This window comes from Cololabis saira, chromosome 17, assembly GCF_033807715.1.
Source record: "Cololabis saira isolate AMF1-May2022 chromosome 17, fColSai1.1, whole genome shotgun sequence".
Classification (NCBI taxonomy): Eukaryota; Metazoa; Chordata; class Actinopteri; order Beloniformes; family Belonidae; genus Cololabis; species Cololabis saira.
The window spans coordinates 12,314,724-12,333,411 of NC_084603.1; the positions used below are offsets into that span (position 1 = coordinate 12,314,724).

General features: G+C 36.9%; 1 protein-coding gene across 1 annotated transcript; it reads right to left on the bottom strand.

Moving 5' to 3' along the window:
* On the bottom strand, positions 1 to 16,059 carry pcgf6 (polycomb group ring finger 6). The gene is made up of 10 exons (XM_061746089.1): positions 15,705 to 16,059; positions 10,994 to 11,093; positions 9,963 to 10,059; positions 9,149 to 9,204; positions 7,388 to 7,447; positions 7,085 to 7,205; positions 5,585 to 5,612; positions 4,736 to 4,834; positions 2,312 to 2,398; positions 1 to 1,116 (listed from the first exon to the last, which is right to left on the bottom strand). The coding sequence occupies exons 1-10, from the start codon at positions 15,756 to 15,758 to the stop codon at positions 1,066 to 1,068; spliced, it is 753 nt and encodes a 250-aa protein (XP_061602073.1). The 5' UTR covers positions 15,759 to 16,059; the 3' UTR covers positions 1 to 1,065.
* Positions 16,060 to 18,688: the final 2,629 nt, after the last annotated feature.

The following is an 18,688-nucleotide window of genomic DNA, read 5'->3' on the forward strand; positions in this document are numbered from 1 at the left end:
TTTTATTATTTCAAAATGACAAAAAGGAATTACAAAAGATGCTGGCATCAAAATCTCACCACACAAACTCCCTGTAAATAATCTTTGTGCTACGATGAAAGAAAAAGCTTCATCACTTCAGTTTTATCAACAAAAAAGCTCCAGGCGGCATTTAATGAATCATCAATGACTACGAAGCAGCTCTACCTCAAATACACGGACCTTTGGTAGTTTACGTTGGAGCCCTTTGAATCACAGTTTTAGAAATCACACGTCAATAATAAAACAGAATATACAGATCGCTGGTGTTGCACTGCAAAAACTCAAAGTCTTACCAGGAATATTTGTCTTATTTCTACTTAAAATGTCTCATTTTTAGTCAAAGAAAATCTCATTACACTTAAAACAAGACTCATCACTGGAAAAAACAACAATTTTCACCTATTTCAAGTAGATTTTCACTTAAAATAAGTAGAAAAATCTGCCAGTGGAACAAGATTTTTTTGCTTGTAATGAGAAGATAAATCTTGTTCCACTGGCAGATTTTTTCTACTTATTTCAAGTGGAAATTTACTTGAAACAGGTGAAAATGGTCAAATAACTTATTTTTATGGTAATGACACTCATTACACTTTAAGTGCAATGACATTTTTTGACTAAAAATTAGACATTTTAACTAAAAATAAGACAAATATTCCTGGTAAGATTTTGAGTTTTTACAGTGTGAAAATAAATAGATGTTGCTTGCATTGCTTTCAGATACAAATGAGTTAGACTCCGGTTTCAGCGACTCATCTGGCTTTTTCTTCTAGTACACGCTGGTACTTTCTCACCTCCACCCTGCATTTAATTAGATAAAACACAAATAAAACAGTGACAGGGTCAAACAGCTAGCCTGAGGTTAGAGGGTTCATCTCACTCTGGAGATTCAAACGACCTGGTCGTCTAACTCCAACAGCACATCTAAGACGACTGAAAAGCCGTTTGTAGGTAGTTAGAAAGGCGACAAACTTTCAACTCTTGTTCTGAAGGGACCAACAGTCGAAAAGTCTCTCATTTCCGGTTAAACAAAAAACCACCTTGGGTTCATGGCTGGGAGGGAAGGACCAAGCCGAAGTGCAACACCAGCAGACCGTCCTGAGCAGAGACAGAAAAGAAAGATCAAAGATCAATCAATCATTACTCAAATCTTTCATTAACTATCCAAGATTAACGACATTAAAGCTGCTCCGTGTAGCAATACCACTTGTGACCACAGGGGGGGACTGTATCACAATTAAAGTGAAATGAATGAAAATTATGACTACATGTCGTCGTCAACGAGCCTTTATCAGCTGAGGAAAACGAGACGAGACGCAACGAAAATTCTGGTCATGTGACGATAACGATAATTAAATATATATTGCAATATCGTAGAGGAATAAAAACCAGACTAAAATGTAGATTACAAAATAAAAACTGCTAAAATGTGTCTTCATTTTTGTTGACCAAAACGAGACGAAATGTTACAACGAAGATCCTGAATATACATGTATATTTTATATAGATATATATATATATACATTCATATATCTTCTCTGGGGCTAGGAGAAGAAGAAGAAGAAGAAACCATCTTTGGATACACTTTCCTACATAGACGTGGAAAAGAAAACCCAATGTGTCGTCGAAAAAGAAAAAGACAGGGAGAAATGCAGAAATATAAATATGTTGTAAACTCAAATTAGAGTCTTCTGTATCTGGAATGAATGTATTCTTGAGTCTATAAGGTAACAATAATAAGATAACCTTGTTCGGTAAAATGGGTTTGGCTAAATACAATCTTTGACTAAAACTAGATTAAAATGGTCAATTCTGACTAAAATGAGACTAAAATGCTCAGACTTTTAGTCGACTGAAACTTGACACGAATAAAAGGAGAATGAACGGGACTAAAACTAATAAAAACTAAAATGATAGCTTGACCTAAAGAGTAGACAAAAACTAGAACTGAAACAGGCTGACAGAAACAACACTAATCACAAGACGGTTCACGTGGAAGGACTCGGCATCAGAGCCGCTGGACTTTGGGAGTGTTTCCATTTGTATTATCAATTTCTTCAAAGTCACCTGTTTTTGTGAATAACTGATTTCTACAGGTGGGTTTCATGACTTTGTTTCTTTTTAAATTATTTCTGCATGACTCAAAAGCAATGTCTGATTTTCATTCGTTGACTTTAAATAAATGAGAATTCTTACATCTTCTTTTACTGTAAGAGAACTGATAAACGTGTCCTCGTCTGCCCCCGTGTGGTCAGAGGTGGTACTGCACCCAGAGTACCTGTAGAGTTCCTACCTGTAGAGCTTCTTCCCCCACAGAGTTCTGCACATCCTTCAGAGACTGGTACTGGTCCAGGAGGTGATCTCCACAAACCACATCAACCTGCAACAAAACATGGAAACATCTCAGAAATCTGCAGCGGGGGATGTCACGTTGCGTTCAACTCAAAGTTGAATTGAAATCTTTATTTCGAGCATAAAATAATTATAAAAACAACAATTAATTACAAAAAACATCAGAAAAAGAAAACAAATAAACAGTCATTAAACAAAATCAAAAAGAAGTAAACCTTCATGCCCGAAAGGGAGTAGAGATAGAAGAAATAAAAACTTTTGTTTCTATTTCAACTTTACTCGAATACAACATAGAAAAATAAAAAAATATATCAGCAAGCTTTACTTTATCAAAATAATATACCTATTATTACATTATTACAAATATAAAAATATTACTAGCACTTTATTACAATATTATACCTGAGCATTATAAATAAATGATATACCAGAGCAATTATAAATAATGTAACACACACACACACACACACACACACACACACACACACACACACACACACACACACACACACACACACACACACACACACACACACACACACACACACACACACACACACACACACACACACACACACACACACACACACACACACACACACACACACACACACCTGAGCATTATACCATCCTTACTATGCCATATACATATAGAATCCCAGTCCCTATATACTACAATACCATAAATTACTATACATTAACAGTGTATATTGCCTTTCCCAGATAATTACTATATATTAATACTAACTATGTATAAAAAATATATTTAAAAAAGTTCAGTCTTGAACCGCTGCAGCAACATGTTCACTTCATCTACAACAGACAACAAGTATTCTATGTTAAAAAAAAAAAAAGCATAAATGACAAGTTTACTCTATTTAAAAAGAACTGGACGGGAATAAAGTATACTAAAGACATTTAGTCAATCCCAGATGTGTTTAACATCAAAATGCAGCTCTTGCTGTGTTGAGCAGTGACTTTGGGTCCAGTGACCTCCGGTTCCGTCCAGACTGGTTCACAGCAGGAAATCAGGGTAAGCTGCTAATCCTCGTCCTTGTGATACTAAATAGAAAACACACCAACGCCTCAGGGTCACCTGATCAACACACCTGTGTCGTTGACAGACCTGAGGAGACCTTGATAGCGAGCTAATGATGATCCATCCATTTGAATCAGGTGAAGCGCAAAGTCCGATAAGTGCAGGACGTGGCCTTCAAAGACCGGCAACTCTGTGTTACGTCAGCTCCTCGGCTCTGAGACGGTAGATTACGGTCGTCTCAGAGCGTCCGTGCTCTTTAAGATGGAGACAGCTTGCTGAGGTTTGATGACATCATGTCAGGCTCTGCTCATATTCAGCAGCTTTCTGCTTTTGTTTGTTTAAATTCCTCATCGCTGACCTGGTTATACCTTAAATAGGTTTTCCTCTTGTACATCAGGCTGACTTTAGATCCTGGAACATGAAACTAAAGTTGCTTTCGTCAAGGAAAATTATGACTAAATATCGTCGTCAACGAACCTTTATCACCTGAGGAAAACGAGACGCAATGCAAAAAAAAATGCTGGTCATGTGACGATAACTATAATTAAATGTATAATGCAATATCATAGACCAGGGGTCGGCAACCCAAAATGTTGAAAGAGCCATATTGGACCAAAAACACAAAACACATATGTTTGGAGCCGCAAAAAATTTAAAGTCTTGTATAAGCCTTAGAATGAAGGCAGCACATGCTGCATGTATCTATATTAGTTTCTATATTAGTAACTGGGGGAAGATTTTTTTTCATTATGCACTTCGAGAAAAAAGTCGAAATGTCGAGAGAAAAAAGTCGAAATGTCAAGATTAGTGTTGAAGTACAATCTCGAGAAAAAAGTCGAAATGTCGAGAAAAAAGTCGAAATGTTGAGAAAAGTCGAAATGTCGAGTAAAAAGTCGAAATGTCGAGAAAACAGTCAAAATTTAGAGAAAAGTCAAAATTTAGAGAAAAAAGTCAAAATTTAGAGAAAAAAGTCAAGATTTTGAGAAAAAAGTCAAAATTTTGAGAAAAAAGTCGAAATGTCGAGATTAAAAAAGGAAAAAAGAAAAAAGAAAAAAAAAAAAAGACAAAATGAAAGAAAAAAAAGACCAAAACCAGACGAAATGTTCTAATAAAGATCCTTAATGTCCATGTCTTCAGTAGTTTCCTCTGGTTTAGTTCTGCTGGGTGACGTTAGTCCTCAATCCCAGTCGCCGCAGCGGGGAATCAGATCCAGAAGATGCAGCTGCAGAGTTAGAGGCTGATGCCGTTAACGTAGAGGTGCTGCTTCAGCGTCTTCTCAAAGCCGATACCTGATCAATACCACAGCGGCGTCACTCGGGGACTCACCTGGCACGTGGGACTCAGCTCCATCTTCTTCCTGATGAACAGCTCTACGTGGCGGATGGTGGCCTCGCCGGACACGCGGACATACCTCCTCTCCAGCGGCTACAAAAGGACAACAACTTTATTTAACGAGAGATAAAACTGTATTTAACTGCTGTGACATCATCAGAGGACATTTACACCAGGGCTTCAAATTCAGCTGATACACTTCAAAACAGAAAGTCGTACAAATTACACCTACAAGACATACGGGTAGTTATAACTAAATAAAAATCAGAATCAGAATCAGCTTTATTGGCCAGGTTCGAACATTGTCCAACAAGGAATTTGATTCGGTTATTTCGCTCTTTGGTAGTAAAAAAATAAACAATAAACAAATAAACAATAAACAAATGTGGTATTACTATCTACAGTATAAACATTTTAACATTTTAAGGTGCAGCAGTTTGAGGTAGTGATAAAAGAAGGATAGTTCTGAATAAAAATAAGAATAAGTATAACCTATATACAATTTTAACAGACAAATTATACAAAAAATACAAAAAATTATACAAAAGGAAGTACAAAAGTGAGAGGTGCAGCAGAGTGAGGCAGACATGATTATTAAAGAGGGTGCTGGATGATTTTTATTGCACGTGTTTGGTTACTCTGAGACTTATTATTTGTGGGAGTTCATCAGAGCAACCGCTTGCGGGAAGAAACTAAAAAGCTCCTGTTTACATGCTTGCCTTTAGAATGTGAGAGTAAACAAACAAACGTATGAGGAACAATATTTTACAAGGATATTTCATTACAGTCTGGCATCATTTGTCAAAATAAGACTAATAAGAATAAAACAATTTAAGCCGTTACCTTATAATTGCAGATGCCTTCTTCCGCCCTGAAAATGAAGCAAAGAAGTCAACTTTTTTAATTCCTGGTTTCAAAACAACAAGCTGGCTGATTTTTGTAACTCCACAGGAATTTAAATGCATAAAAATGTGTCTACAAAGCTTCCCAGATCCTGTATGTGCAGCGTTAAGTGAACCATGACACTCAACGAGCTAAAAGGAAGTCGGACACAAAGTTCAGGATTAAACAGCACAAGCAGCCGCGACTTGAACATCGACGTGACATGAATTGGGGAAACTCAGATTCAGGAGGTTTCATTAGAAATGTGAACCAGGAATGAGGAGCGGCTCAGTTTAGAAGCTCCAAATGCATTTTATTTTACTCGTCCCCTGTATAAGTGTAGATCTAGCACGAAGAGGAAATGCTGAGACGTGTCTTTAAACCAGCAGACTACAGAGATTCCTACGTGATCTCAAAACTTCCTGGTGCATTTGTTATCCCACAAATCCAGCCGACTAGGGATGTTAACAATTAATCCACTTTAGATTGTCGATAAGAAATTACTCAATTAAATTAATCAATTAACAGTTAACCTGCGTTTTATCTTTGGACTGTGTTCCGCGAATGTAAATGCTGATTTAATGTCTCGGCACGCTACACAGCCAAGAAAGAAAAAGAAAGAAAGTTCTTTTATTGTGTGTGTCACTGCCATTGTTGTCATGTTTGTATCAATAAATATTTTACTAAGGAATATAATATGCCTTGTGTATTCTGTATGTTGGCAAATCTAATTTTTGTTAGACCTTAATGAGGGATTCTCAGATTTAAAAGAAAACCGCCGCTTATCAGTTAATCGTTAAATCGATTGATACGGTCATCAATTAATTGATAACTAGCATCCCTACTAGCCAAAAAAAAAAGTAGCTCTGACAACAGATTGTTGGACTTCCTTAACAACAGAAAGCTACATCACAATAACATGCCACTACATACAAGTTCAAAACAGTGACATTTTCTTTTAAAATAGAGGCATTTTCTTTTAAAACACATTTTCTTTTAACTTTTTCACAGTTATATAGGCTAGGCCTACTAATGTTCTTTTACTGTGTGTCACTGCCATTGTTGTCATGTTTGTGTCAATAAATATTTGACTAAGGAATATAATATGCCTTGTGTATTCTGTATGTCGGCAAATCTAATTTTTGTTAGACCTTAATGAGGAATTCTTAGATTTAAAAGAAAACCGCCGCTTATCAGTTAATCGATTGATAAGGTCATCAATTAATTAATTAATCAATAATAGCATCCCTACACCCGACCCAAGCAGGCAGCCGTTGAAACGAGCCGGTGGGAACCCAGGACGGCTGTAAAAACACCACTGGGCTTTAGGTTAGACAGAGGTGTTTGAAAGTTTGAAAGAGCTTTTAAGTTACAGTATATGTTTAAGGAGCTTTACAAGCTTGACATCTTTAATAGCCAATATATCCAGAAGAAGAACAGGAAACAAGTATAGATCCTGACCCGACAAACTCCAGGAGCAGAGACACGTCCAGCTCAGGCGGGATGGCGAACACAGACGGGAGACAGCTGTCGTTCTTCTTCTGCCTCCTCAACACGACGGGACCTTGAGGGGAAACGGCCACTACAGCAGAGACAATCCACAATTAAGTGATGAACGTTTAATAATCCACACGATTAATGTGGATACTATGATAGAAAGTTACATCAATTAAGCCTTAAGGTTACATTATGAGCTGTCAGCTGTCTATGCAGAATACAGAAATACAGTAAACTACCAATACCACATTTACTCCACTGTTTTACCTGGTTTTGGCACCGTCAGACCTCTTTCTTTGTAGAATTTACATATTTGTTCCCTTTCAACTGTTGAAAAAAGGAAAACAAAAATGAAATAAGAAGCACTTCTATTTATCAAACCCAACATCAGTCACCACGTTAGTATTCCAACACCATGTCTGCAAACGCTGTTTGACTCAAAATGTAATTCACGTGAACTCGTCTTCACAATAACGCATCTTTGGTGGGACGCAACATGCGCAAGTAAAAGGTTCCTAAACTGTTTAGCTACTTCTTAGTTATAGACTTGCCTCAAAACCAAAACATTTTACATAACATGAAAAATTGCCTTCCTTCACCATGAACAAAACAATAATAATGATGATAATAGTACATTAGATTAGGCGTGTATTGAAAAAAAAAAGAAAAGATTTTCCGATTCTAAATCATCATCATATTAATTCCTTAAAATCGATTCTTATGTCTAAAAATCTTTTTTTTTTTCATTATTACATTTTCGCCTGGTGACCTTTAATCCCAGTTGTCACGTCATTTAATTCACACATGCGCTGTTGAGCTGTTGCAATTTCTTTCTTTTTTTGCACTTTAAATGGATATTGAAAGGCATATTTGAGTTATTTATTTCTTAGTTATTTATTTTGTACAAATAACTTTTGAATTTTTTTTGTTTATACCCAAAAAAGGAATGTTTTGTTGGACACCAGAATAACTAGTTCCATGTTGCCTTTAAATATGTTTAAAGGTGTGAAAACATTAAAGTTTTCAGTTATAATTGCATACATTGTCTATATTTCATTACTTTATATACTGTCTTGGGGTTACATTTGCATAAAATGCTAAAAACCAAATTCTCATAAATGGGAAAAACTAAAACCGATTTCATACGTCTCCGTTTGCTGCCCTGGATCTGTTTTATAATTCTGCCCCAAGATGTTTCTGAAAGCAGTTCTATCAGCATTCTGGGAGGTGATTGGTCCTTACAGCATCATCAGCTGCCAATACTTGCGGTTGAATCTCAATATAATACCGTACTAGTATTTATATGTTGCAGAACTACACAGTCATATAATTCATGCAACAGCTCAAAAAACAGTTTTACTAACACTAACCCAAATCAATATCGGAATCAAATCCTTATAATCAATTCTGAATCTTATGAAATTTGAATCCAATCGAATCTTGACATTTGAATCGATCCCCAGCCCTACATTAGATTTATTTAAGGCACCTTTCAGGCCACTCAAGGTCACCTTTACAACATCGACTAAAAGAGCAAAAAGGACAACAATATAGATACAATAAAATCAGGAATCAGCAGTAGCCTGGGAGGGGGATAAAGTGAGTAATTTGAACAGGTGGGTCTTTAGATGGGATCTGATTGGCCGAACCACTCGCGTGTGCATGTAGCGGTCCGCCGAAGATGTTACTGCAGAGATGCTCTTTCATACACGAATCACATGAATTATGTTTTGATTCAAACAGCAAAGTTTTCCAGGTGTTTAATACAAACCAACTAGCCACAACATTTAACCCAACACTGGACCGGCTCTGCGTACTCTGGTATCTGACACCAGATGTGTGTTATCGGCTCGGCGCCTCTGTGGATAAAGTTTTTATGCTACAAATGCACAACTGGACCAAGATCTGTTGAATTTGGTGGTAGGATCAAACTAAAATATCAAAGCCTGTTAACACGCCCTCTCTGCACTTCACAGTTTTTACAGTTGCAGCTCGATGGCGCATGTACAAACACAGAAACGCACTTACGTTCTTCCAATATTGGGACCATTTTGTAAACAATATCCTGCAGCTGTCTGTCCGGCCTGGAGATAAAACAAAATAAAATAAATAAAACACAGATTACCAGCTTATGACAGTTGAATTTATGAAAGTTTACTAAATGCTTAAAGGGGACCTATTATGAAAAACAGGTTTTCTCTTGCTTTAACATATATAAAGTGGTCTCCCCTCAGCCTGCCAACTCAGAGAAGGAGGAAAGCAACCAAATTCTGCAGTGTCTGTACAGCTGCCCGGATGAGCCATCCAGTGTGATGTGGATCTACGAGCCGTTCAGATTCTGCTCCCGTCGTTACGTAACGACGGAAGGGATTTACATCGGTTGGCCTCCGCTGCGTGAAACCACGCCCACAACTAACTTCGCCGGCTGGAGCTTCCACCATTTTTTCGTAGCGGTTTATCGTGATGGTGTCTGTTCGAGCTAGACATGCGAATTGCTCTGTTGTTGGTTGTAAAAACTTGCTTTGTGCCCTCCCCTGCTACGCGTCATTCAGGCAGCCAATCAGCACAGTGCCTCATTATCATAGCCCCGCCCACTCAGAATCCCACATAGATAATGAGGTTAGAGAATGGGAAGATAAAGACATGGCTCAGAGGCTGAATTTCTAATTTATTTAGCACAAAAAGTCAAAAGCTTGTTTTTAAGACATGCAAGACCTGTTTAAGATAGGTATTAGATGCCATAATAGGTCCCCTTTAAAGAAAACGTGAATAGAACCAACTAATCGTTGAAAACATGGACACAGTGAAGGACGTGTCTAGAAGACGGGGGTAAAGGGCCCACCTGATGTTGTAGAGTGGCTGCGTCTGGTGCACCACGATGCTGCATGTTGGACACCGGGTGCTGTAGAAGAAATGCTTCACGATGCAGCTTTTGCAAACTAGTAGAAGAAAAAGCCAAACAAAGTGTGAACAAAGGCAGGTTTCTTGCTTTACTTTTTACAGTTTTACTCGGTCATTTCGTACAACAATTATGTGGTTAAGTTTAACAACTGTACTCACAATCAAGATGTGAAAAAATAAATAAATAAAAACAAAAAACAAAGGATAAACTTTGTATGAGAGACACTGCTTCCTCTATACAAAAAAAATGTATGGCCCAATTAAAAAAACTGGTGTTGTATGATGATTTACAAATGTTTACAAATGTTTAATAAAATTTGAAAAGTTATTTTATGTATTTCATATGTTCAGACAATTCAGATTTTAGAAACTAAAACACAGATTTATATAAAAGAGTGAGCGTGTCCCAGTGTATTAATATCCATATTATATGTGACATAATTAAAGTAAAAAAACATGTGTTTACTGTCAGTTTCTTTAAAGAAAAACACAGAATTGCAACAATTATTGGTGCCAAATAAACGTAAATACACAAAAATACACAACGTTACCTGAAAACAGAGAGTAAATGCAAATAAAACTAAGAATCTTTTTGAGAAAGCTCTAATATAATATAAATATACCATAAAAAAAAATGAAATTAGACTATGTACTTATGCATTTATCAACCAATTTGGAATCCAATTTGGTCATTTGCATTTTTATTTCAGTTAATAACTGATGATGAAAATGCCTGATTATCATTTGTATAAACGTCCTGGTCCTCCATAGTGTTGATCCTGGATGTTGTAATCTGGGAAACCCCACCTTTAATTTAACCTTATACCCATCCTTTCCATTTTTAGATGATGTGCATATTTTTGCCAAAACATTTTCTCATCCCTAAGTGACAAAAGGGATGTATTTGATTTACCAGGATTTTAATCTTCCCTTCAACAAAACAAACAAGAAGAAGTGTGTTTTTAAACTCACATGTGTGCAGGCACTCTGTGATGGTGGTGGCATCTATCAGAAACCCGCAGCAAAGGGCACATCTGATGTACGGATAGAACTGATTGAGGGGGAGCTTGGGCTGTTGAAACATAAACAGATCACAGTAAATGGTTACAGCTTAAAAACAGCAACTCTGTTGCTTATAATAACACAAGTAAATACAACTTAAAGAGACCTGAAACCATTTGAGAAGGAGGTTCAACAGAGGGCATACATCCGAGATAGATTTCACATCAATGTCAACCATGTGTGAGGTGATTTTTATTCTTTGCACATCACCAGGTAAATTTATACTACGGAAGAGTATTAGGGCCAGGCAGGAGAAAAATTAAAATAATATTTTAGAGGAGGAAGATTTTTTTTCACTTTGAGAAAAAAATCGAAATTTTGAGAAAAAAGTCAAAATGTTGAGAATAAAGTTGAAATTTTGAGAAAAAAGGCGAAATTTCGACTTTATTCTCAAAATTGTATTTCAAATTTACTCTCGACATTTCAACTTTTTTTCTCGAAACTGTATTTCAACATTAATCCCGACATTTCTACTTTTTTCTCGAAGTGCACAATAAAAAAAATAAAATCTTCCCCTCTTCCCCATAATCGTCAAATATAAATCTATATATAATTAGGGATGTAGAGTTTGACGAGCCATATTCACTTCCTCATTTGTCATCACCTTTGCTACAAAGCCCAGCTAATCAGCCAGCAGCTTGTGTTTACCCGGCGTTGGCTTAATGCAGCGGCCATTTCTGATTACACCACCGTAACGACATCATTTGCTGTAAAAGTTTACTGGCAACACCACAGCTGGTGGTCATGTACAACTTTGATTTAAATAGGGCTTGGTCGCCAAGTTGCATTCTGGGATGCGGCAGCCATTTTGGCAGTTTCATGAGTGTAAACAAACAGCAGTGTAGTAGCAGTGTGGTAGCACCAAGTGAACATACGGAACGCAAAAAAAAATGTTAAAATGCCGGAAAGGAACTGGAATTTACCAGGATACCTTAAACAAGGGAGCCAGGGAGCGGTATATGGAGAAAATAATGATTATTAACGGTTTAGATCCATATGAAATCCCTACTAAAGAGTGGAGCTCCAAGGAGGATTTACTGCCGCAGTTCTGCACAACCCACGTCTTCGGCTACCTTGTTTAGGAGTGTTTGGCAGCTGCTTTGGTAAAAGTTTGACTCACAATAAATTACCGTATTTTCGCGACCATTCGGCGCACCGTGTGGAAAGGCGCACCCTCATTTTTGTGTGTCATTTTTAGATTTAAAACATACATATGGCGCACCGACCCAAAAGGCGCAGTCTACAGAGCAGAGCTGCACACACGCGTGCCGCAAAACACGCCGGCCGGAAAACACACACACCCGCTGCAGAACGCACACACATGCAGAACGCACACACAAGCACACAAGCGCTTATTTAAAAAATAGAGCAGGAGCAAAACCTCTGTTTCTGCATTAAAGAGCTCCACTAATTCAGCTGCGCCAGTCCGAATTTCCTCGGTGTCAGACACTTTCTGCACAACAGTAAATAAACTTTTCATACCCCGTTGTGCGGATCCTCCACCGCGCAGAGCCCGTCTCTCCCCAGCGGGGTGGAGCAGCGCGCGTCACAGCGGCTTTAACCGGGAATGTGACCTGTTCGGACCGGCTGGGACCGAAGCCACCCACCTGTATGGGAGCAGGGGCTCCCGGGGAAAGACCAGCGGCATTTCGGCCGGATCTGCCCCGGGGATGGTGCGCCCTGGCCCGGCAAACCCGCGGCGGGAGCCTGGCGGCTCCTGAGCGCATCCTCTGCATCTTGGTTACCGGAGATCAAACCGACAGATTTGCCTGAAAATCTCGCAGGGTGAAGTTGATCCGACCTGGGACAGACCCCTGAAATCCCTGCTCCTAAAGCGGGTGGGAACCAGGAGAATTTGATCTGATCCCGCTTTGGGAACCTGGAAGTCGGGTTGCAGCAGTGCGCGTCACACGCGCTGCAGAACACAGAACACACACGCACGTGTGCTTATTTAAAAAATAAAGCGGGAGCAAAACTTATTTTGATTGTACTTTATTTCACTTTACCGTACACATCAAGCAAATCCTTCAAACTCTTCTTCTTCTTCATCACGTCCGCAAACCATGGGTGCTTCACACCCCCCACCTTCCCCCTTTAACGTCTGTGGCTGGTGTCATTCACGTCCGCAGACCACGGGTGCTTCACACACCCCCCTTCCCCCTTGTCTGTGGATGGTCTCCTTCACGTCCGCAACTCCCCCGGGCTTCACCCAAAGCATAGATATGGCGCACCGTTTCATAAGGCGACCGGCACATTTATATAAAAAAAAAAAAAAAAAAAAAAAAAAAAAAAAAGGGCGCCTTATGGTCGCGAAATTACGGTAGTATAATAGTACAACATACAGTACATGTTTTGTATTACTCTTACTTTTTTCTTTTCTTTTTTTTGACCGCTATATTATGCGGAAGAGGCTCCGAGACGTGAGCAATATTTTTGTTTTCCTCGTGGGATTATTTTTTTCCTCTGCAGCTACAAATAGAGTTAATATTTTTTCCTCAACAAACTAGTTTTATCTAAAGATTGGGGTTAATCGCACCGCAGAGAGCTGGCCAGCAACTGCGTTTAGCTGGAGAAGTGGGGAATAAAACCCGTGTGAATGATCCGACTGTGTGAGTGTTTGTTTGTGGTTAACTGTGGAAGGTTATGTTTGGTCGTCTTACAGCCGCGATCCAAGCAAGCCGACGACTCTTGGTTATCTCAGATTCTTGGCCTCCGTGGTTCTGCCTCCGAGCAGGAAAGCGGTGAAAAGTGAAACCATTATGTAACTCGTTGATTTGACCTTGACTGGGTTTTGTGATTGGTTCCACACAGCAGCGGCTGGTGACCCCCTGATTTCTGTTCATAGTTCATGTAAATGTACATTTTCAGGACTTAAACGAGCAAAGCTGGAAGGACATTCATTTTAATTTGCTTGATTGTTGCTGTATCGTTTTATCTACTTGTCCTTTCCAAATAAGGAAACCATAGCCATAGCCATAAACATTTTGCCAACAGTTACTCTACACATTTAACAAAATTTCTTGCAATTCTAATATAGAAGTCAGTATATTGTAGTCACTGCAAGCACTTCAGTGTGTTTATGAAAGGTAATGATAATATTATGCTCGTCATCCCTTCTCTCTATCAGTGGAGAATGTGCGTTTATCTTGTCTTTACCTCCCTGAGAGTTCGTCCTGCCCCTTGTAGAGCAGATATTTCACATATTTGATGTAAGACACCCAGTTCCAGCAGGATCCGGTCTTAAACTTGTAGCTGCTGCTGTCCTAGACCAGTTGGGATACCTCCATTTATTTTTAGATGGACTGCCACAAGGCAAACTAACAACTTGTGCTTTTCCCAACTTCAATGTGTGTCTTTTCTGCAGAACAGCAGCTGTTTGAATGTCAGTTACGAGAAGGTTGCTATTGTTGTTGTTTGACTGTAATGTACTTGAATACAAATACATACATCTGTCTATCTCTCCATCATCCACCCATCCCTCTATCTGTAACAATAAGTAATTGTTTATATATATATATATATATATATATATATATATTTGTTCACTAGGAACTATTGTTTACATTGCAGGAGAGTTGCTGCATGGACAGTTTTTGTGTGTGAGGCACCGAGCATGGACCGTTATGTTAACTCGTGTGTTGATACTTTAATAAAACTAGGGCTGGGCGATATATCGAGATTTTAATATATATCTATATATTTTCAAACGCGATATGGTACGAGACAATATCGTTTATATCGATTTAAAAATATATATATTTTTTTTTTAATGATTTTTTTTTATGATTTTGATATCGTTTATATCGATTATTAATTTATTTTTTTTTAATTGATTTTGATATAGCTTATTTTGTGACAAATTGACTTGAATGTTTTATTTGAGATTTGCACAAATGTTTTGTTATTTGCACAACTGTCAACCTCAGTGGAAAAGTCTGCCTGTTACTGTCTACATTGTATTAATTGCACAGTGTATTTTAATTTAATTGTTATGCAGGAAAGGGATATTTGTTTTATTTTATTCAAGAAGCATTTTTATTCTGTATATGCAGGCAGTTTATTTTTATTTCATTTGTTTTATACATTTTGATATTGTTAATAAAAGGTACCTGTGTGACATTTGGCACGAGGCTTTGTATTAAAACTGACTGTTTTTTTAAGGGTTTGCCTCAGAAAAACATGAAGCTAACAGAGATGCTATGCTATAATGCTTTGGGGGAAACCCCAATTATGGGACAGAAAATATATCGATATATATCGAGTATCGCCATTCAGCTAGAAAATATTGAGATATGACTTTTGGTCCATATTGCCCAGCCCTAAATAAAACTATAACCCACTTGGGTTGAGATAAGAAATTCTGTAGTCATTGACTAAGATAAGAGACAAAATTTAACACTATCTATCTGTCTACCTGTCCATCCTTCTATGTATCTCAGAGGAAAATTTAACAGTTTACTAGTTTGCATAATATGTAAATAGATAAATTAATCTGATAAAAGAAACAAATTGGTTAAATTTGTCTTGTTTTCTATTGTATATTTATAATTGGGCTTTAATAAAGCAAAAGTAAGTATTTAATAAGTAAATATTTGATAGAATAATAACAATAATAACTCACCTCGCTCTCAGAGTCGCTGGTTGATCCATCAAGACCAAGTGCAGTAGAAGACATACCAGAAACACACTCCCCAGATTAGAATATACAGTTTTTAGATCAATAGTAGATCAATAAACTTTCAGTAAGTGAGACTTTGTCGCAGCTAGTCGGCTAACGTTAGCCTCGCTGTCTTTAAACCGGATTAAAACAATAATATATACGTTTTTAACGTTAAATTAGGTGCTAATATGATCTACGCGGTGACTCTTGCAAACATATTTGTATTAGTGACTCAAAAAAAGCAAGAAAAAGCCCCAGAAACCGCCGGACTCTGCAGATGTTGACGTTACTTTAGTCTCGTTGCAACTTTGTTTCACTCGCGCCCTCTACTGCCGTGACGTCATGTCTTCCGGAATATGCCCTTCAGAATAAGAGCAGTTGGCGCGAAATAAATAATAAATTAGACTTCAAACTTACTTAAACTGTAGCTGTAAATTAAAAAAAATATAGCAACACTGTTTTAATTATTGTTATCATTGTTATTAATAATAAACATGAACCCATTTAATAAATAATGTTCCCTGACAGATACACTTTTATATTGAAAGTCCAATGTCGTCCGGTCGCAGTTAAAGAAAACGATAGAATTAAAACGTTAACAAACACAAAAAATGTTAATTGTTCAAATGCTGGCCTAGAACACAACTTTTTTTTTAAATTTATTTAAAATTTTGAAATATAATGAAAGATGTTTGAAAGATGAATGGAAGATATTTATGTATTATATGTTGAGAGGGATAGTTATGTAATATACGTTATATATTTATTATGTATGTACCATATATATATATATATATATATATATATATATATATATATATATATATATATATATATATATATATATATATATATATATATATATATATATATATATATATATATATATATATATATATATATATATATATATATATATATATATTTATAGGGATATTTATGTAGTTTATATAGTAAATATTTATATAGATTTGTATAATATTTGTATTTTCTATATATTTATATAATATTTATGTAATATCTATATCTATATCTATATACTTATATGGATAATTATGTAGTAATACGCACCTTTACGTAGTATTTATATAGAATATATTTATATGGATATTGTGTAGATATGATAATAGCAATAATGTAAATTCATAGAGTTATAAAAGGGTAGGAACTAGGAAAAAGTGTATACTTCTTCCTACTCCTTTTTCAAACCTATGTGCATATGAAGATGTTACTGTTTATTATTTTAGTATTTTATTTTTTAAATACATGTTCGAAATAAATAAATTCATTCATTCATTCATTCATTCATTCATTCATTCATTCATTCATTCATTCATTCATTTATTCATTCATTCATTCATTCATTCATTCATTCATTCATTCATTCATTCATTCATTCATTCAAAGATTAAGATCAAAGGCAAAATACAAATACAGATAGATTCCAACACCAAATTAAAAAGAAATAAACAAAAAATATATATAAAGGACAAGAAAGTTGAATGTAAATTAAAAAGATAAATTAATAAAAATAAAAACAGCATAATAATGTGCGAGAGTAAGTTTCACGTTAACAAATTCAACGATTTACAGATGCCAATGGTCTTTTGTGCCTTTGTGTTTTTCGATGAGTAGATCGTCCTCATATATTGTTCAAGTTCTTTTCTCAGGATAAAGAGTTCAGGCTTTCTGTGGATGAATTTGCACTTATGTGAAACTTTGTCAAAAATAAAGACTTAGATTTATAAAAAAAAAGAAAGTATGGAAGCCCATTTCCGCCAGTAAAAGAAAAAAATAAGATGAAAACTTAGCCTTAAAAATAAAAATATCCCCACGGTAAGTTATAATTATGAGATAGAAAATTGAAATTATGAGATAAAAAGTCATAATTTCGACTTTCTATCTCATAATTTTGACTGTTTATCTCATAATTTCGACTTTCTATCTCATAATTTCGGCTTTTTATCTCATAATTTCGATTTTCTATCTATCTTTTTGTCCAAAGGAGCCGCCATCTGGTGGTGTGCTGCCCCCATGAGGTCAGAGCAGGTACTGCTGTGTGGAGGCGCTTCAGCATGTCCATTCACTGTTAAATAACGTTTGAATCCCTTATCTTAAAAAGAGACAGATTACAAAACATATTTCTGTCTATGTAGAGCATTTAATCGTGTGTCTAAAGTCCCCACCGAAACCCTGACATAACCCAACATCGTCACCAAAGGCGTTGTGGCTTGTGGGCTCATCATCGTCCAACCATCTTCAGGAGATGCCCGGACATGAGCTTTAGAAGAAAACATTGAAAATGAAGCGTTGAAATTGTATTTCCATTTTTATTTTAACCAAAAAAAAGTCACAAACATTTCATCCAAACATTCAAAATAGTGTGAACTTTCATAAAAAAAGCATGACATGTTTCCGTATAGTAATTACAGCCAAACTGCCGATTGGTCACGAGGTCGGTGAGAGCATCAGCTCTACATATCCACATAGTTTATAAATTATTGTAGTGTTTTGACTTAAATCCGCTTCCAGTCTGGTCTTCAAACACCTCTCCGAACAAAGACGGCGCTTGTTAACCTCTTGTTAAAATCATTACGGCTTGTTTGGGGTGTTGTAACGAGTTCTGGAGTTCTGACGGCCCTCGTGTCCAACGCGGCGGTCCTTTGGTTCAGGTGTCGCCACGGTAACGACTCCTGAAGCCAATCAGGATCAGAGTAAGGTCACTTTAGGGCAGGGGTCGGCAACCCGCGGCTCTAGAGCCACATGCCGCTCTTTAGCGCCGCCCTAGTAGCTCCTGGAGCTTTTTCAAAAAGGTTTGAAAATGGAAATAGATGGGGGAGGGAAATATATTTTTTGTTTTACTGTAACATGGTTTCTGTAGGAGGACAAACATGACACAAACATTCTGAACGTTTTTGCTGTAAAAATGTGTAGAATAAATATTA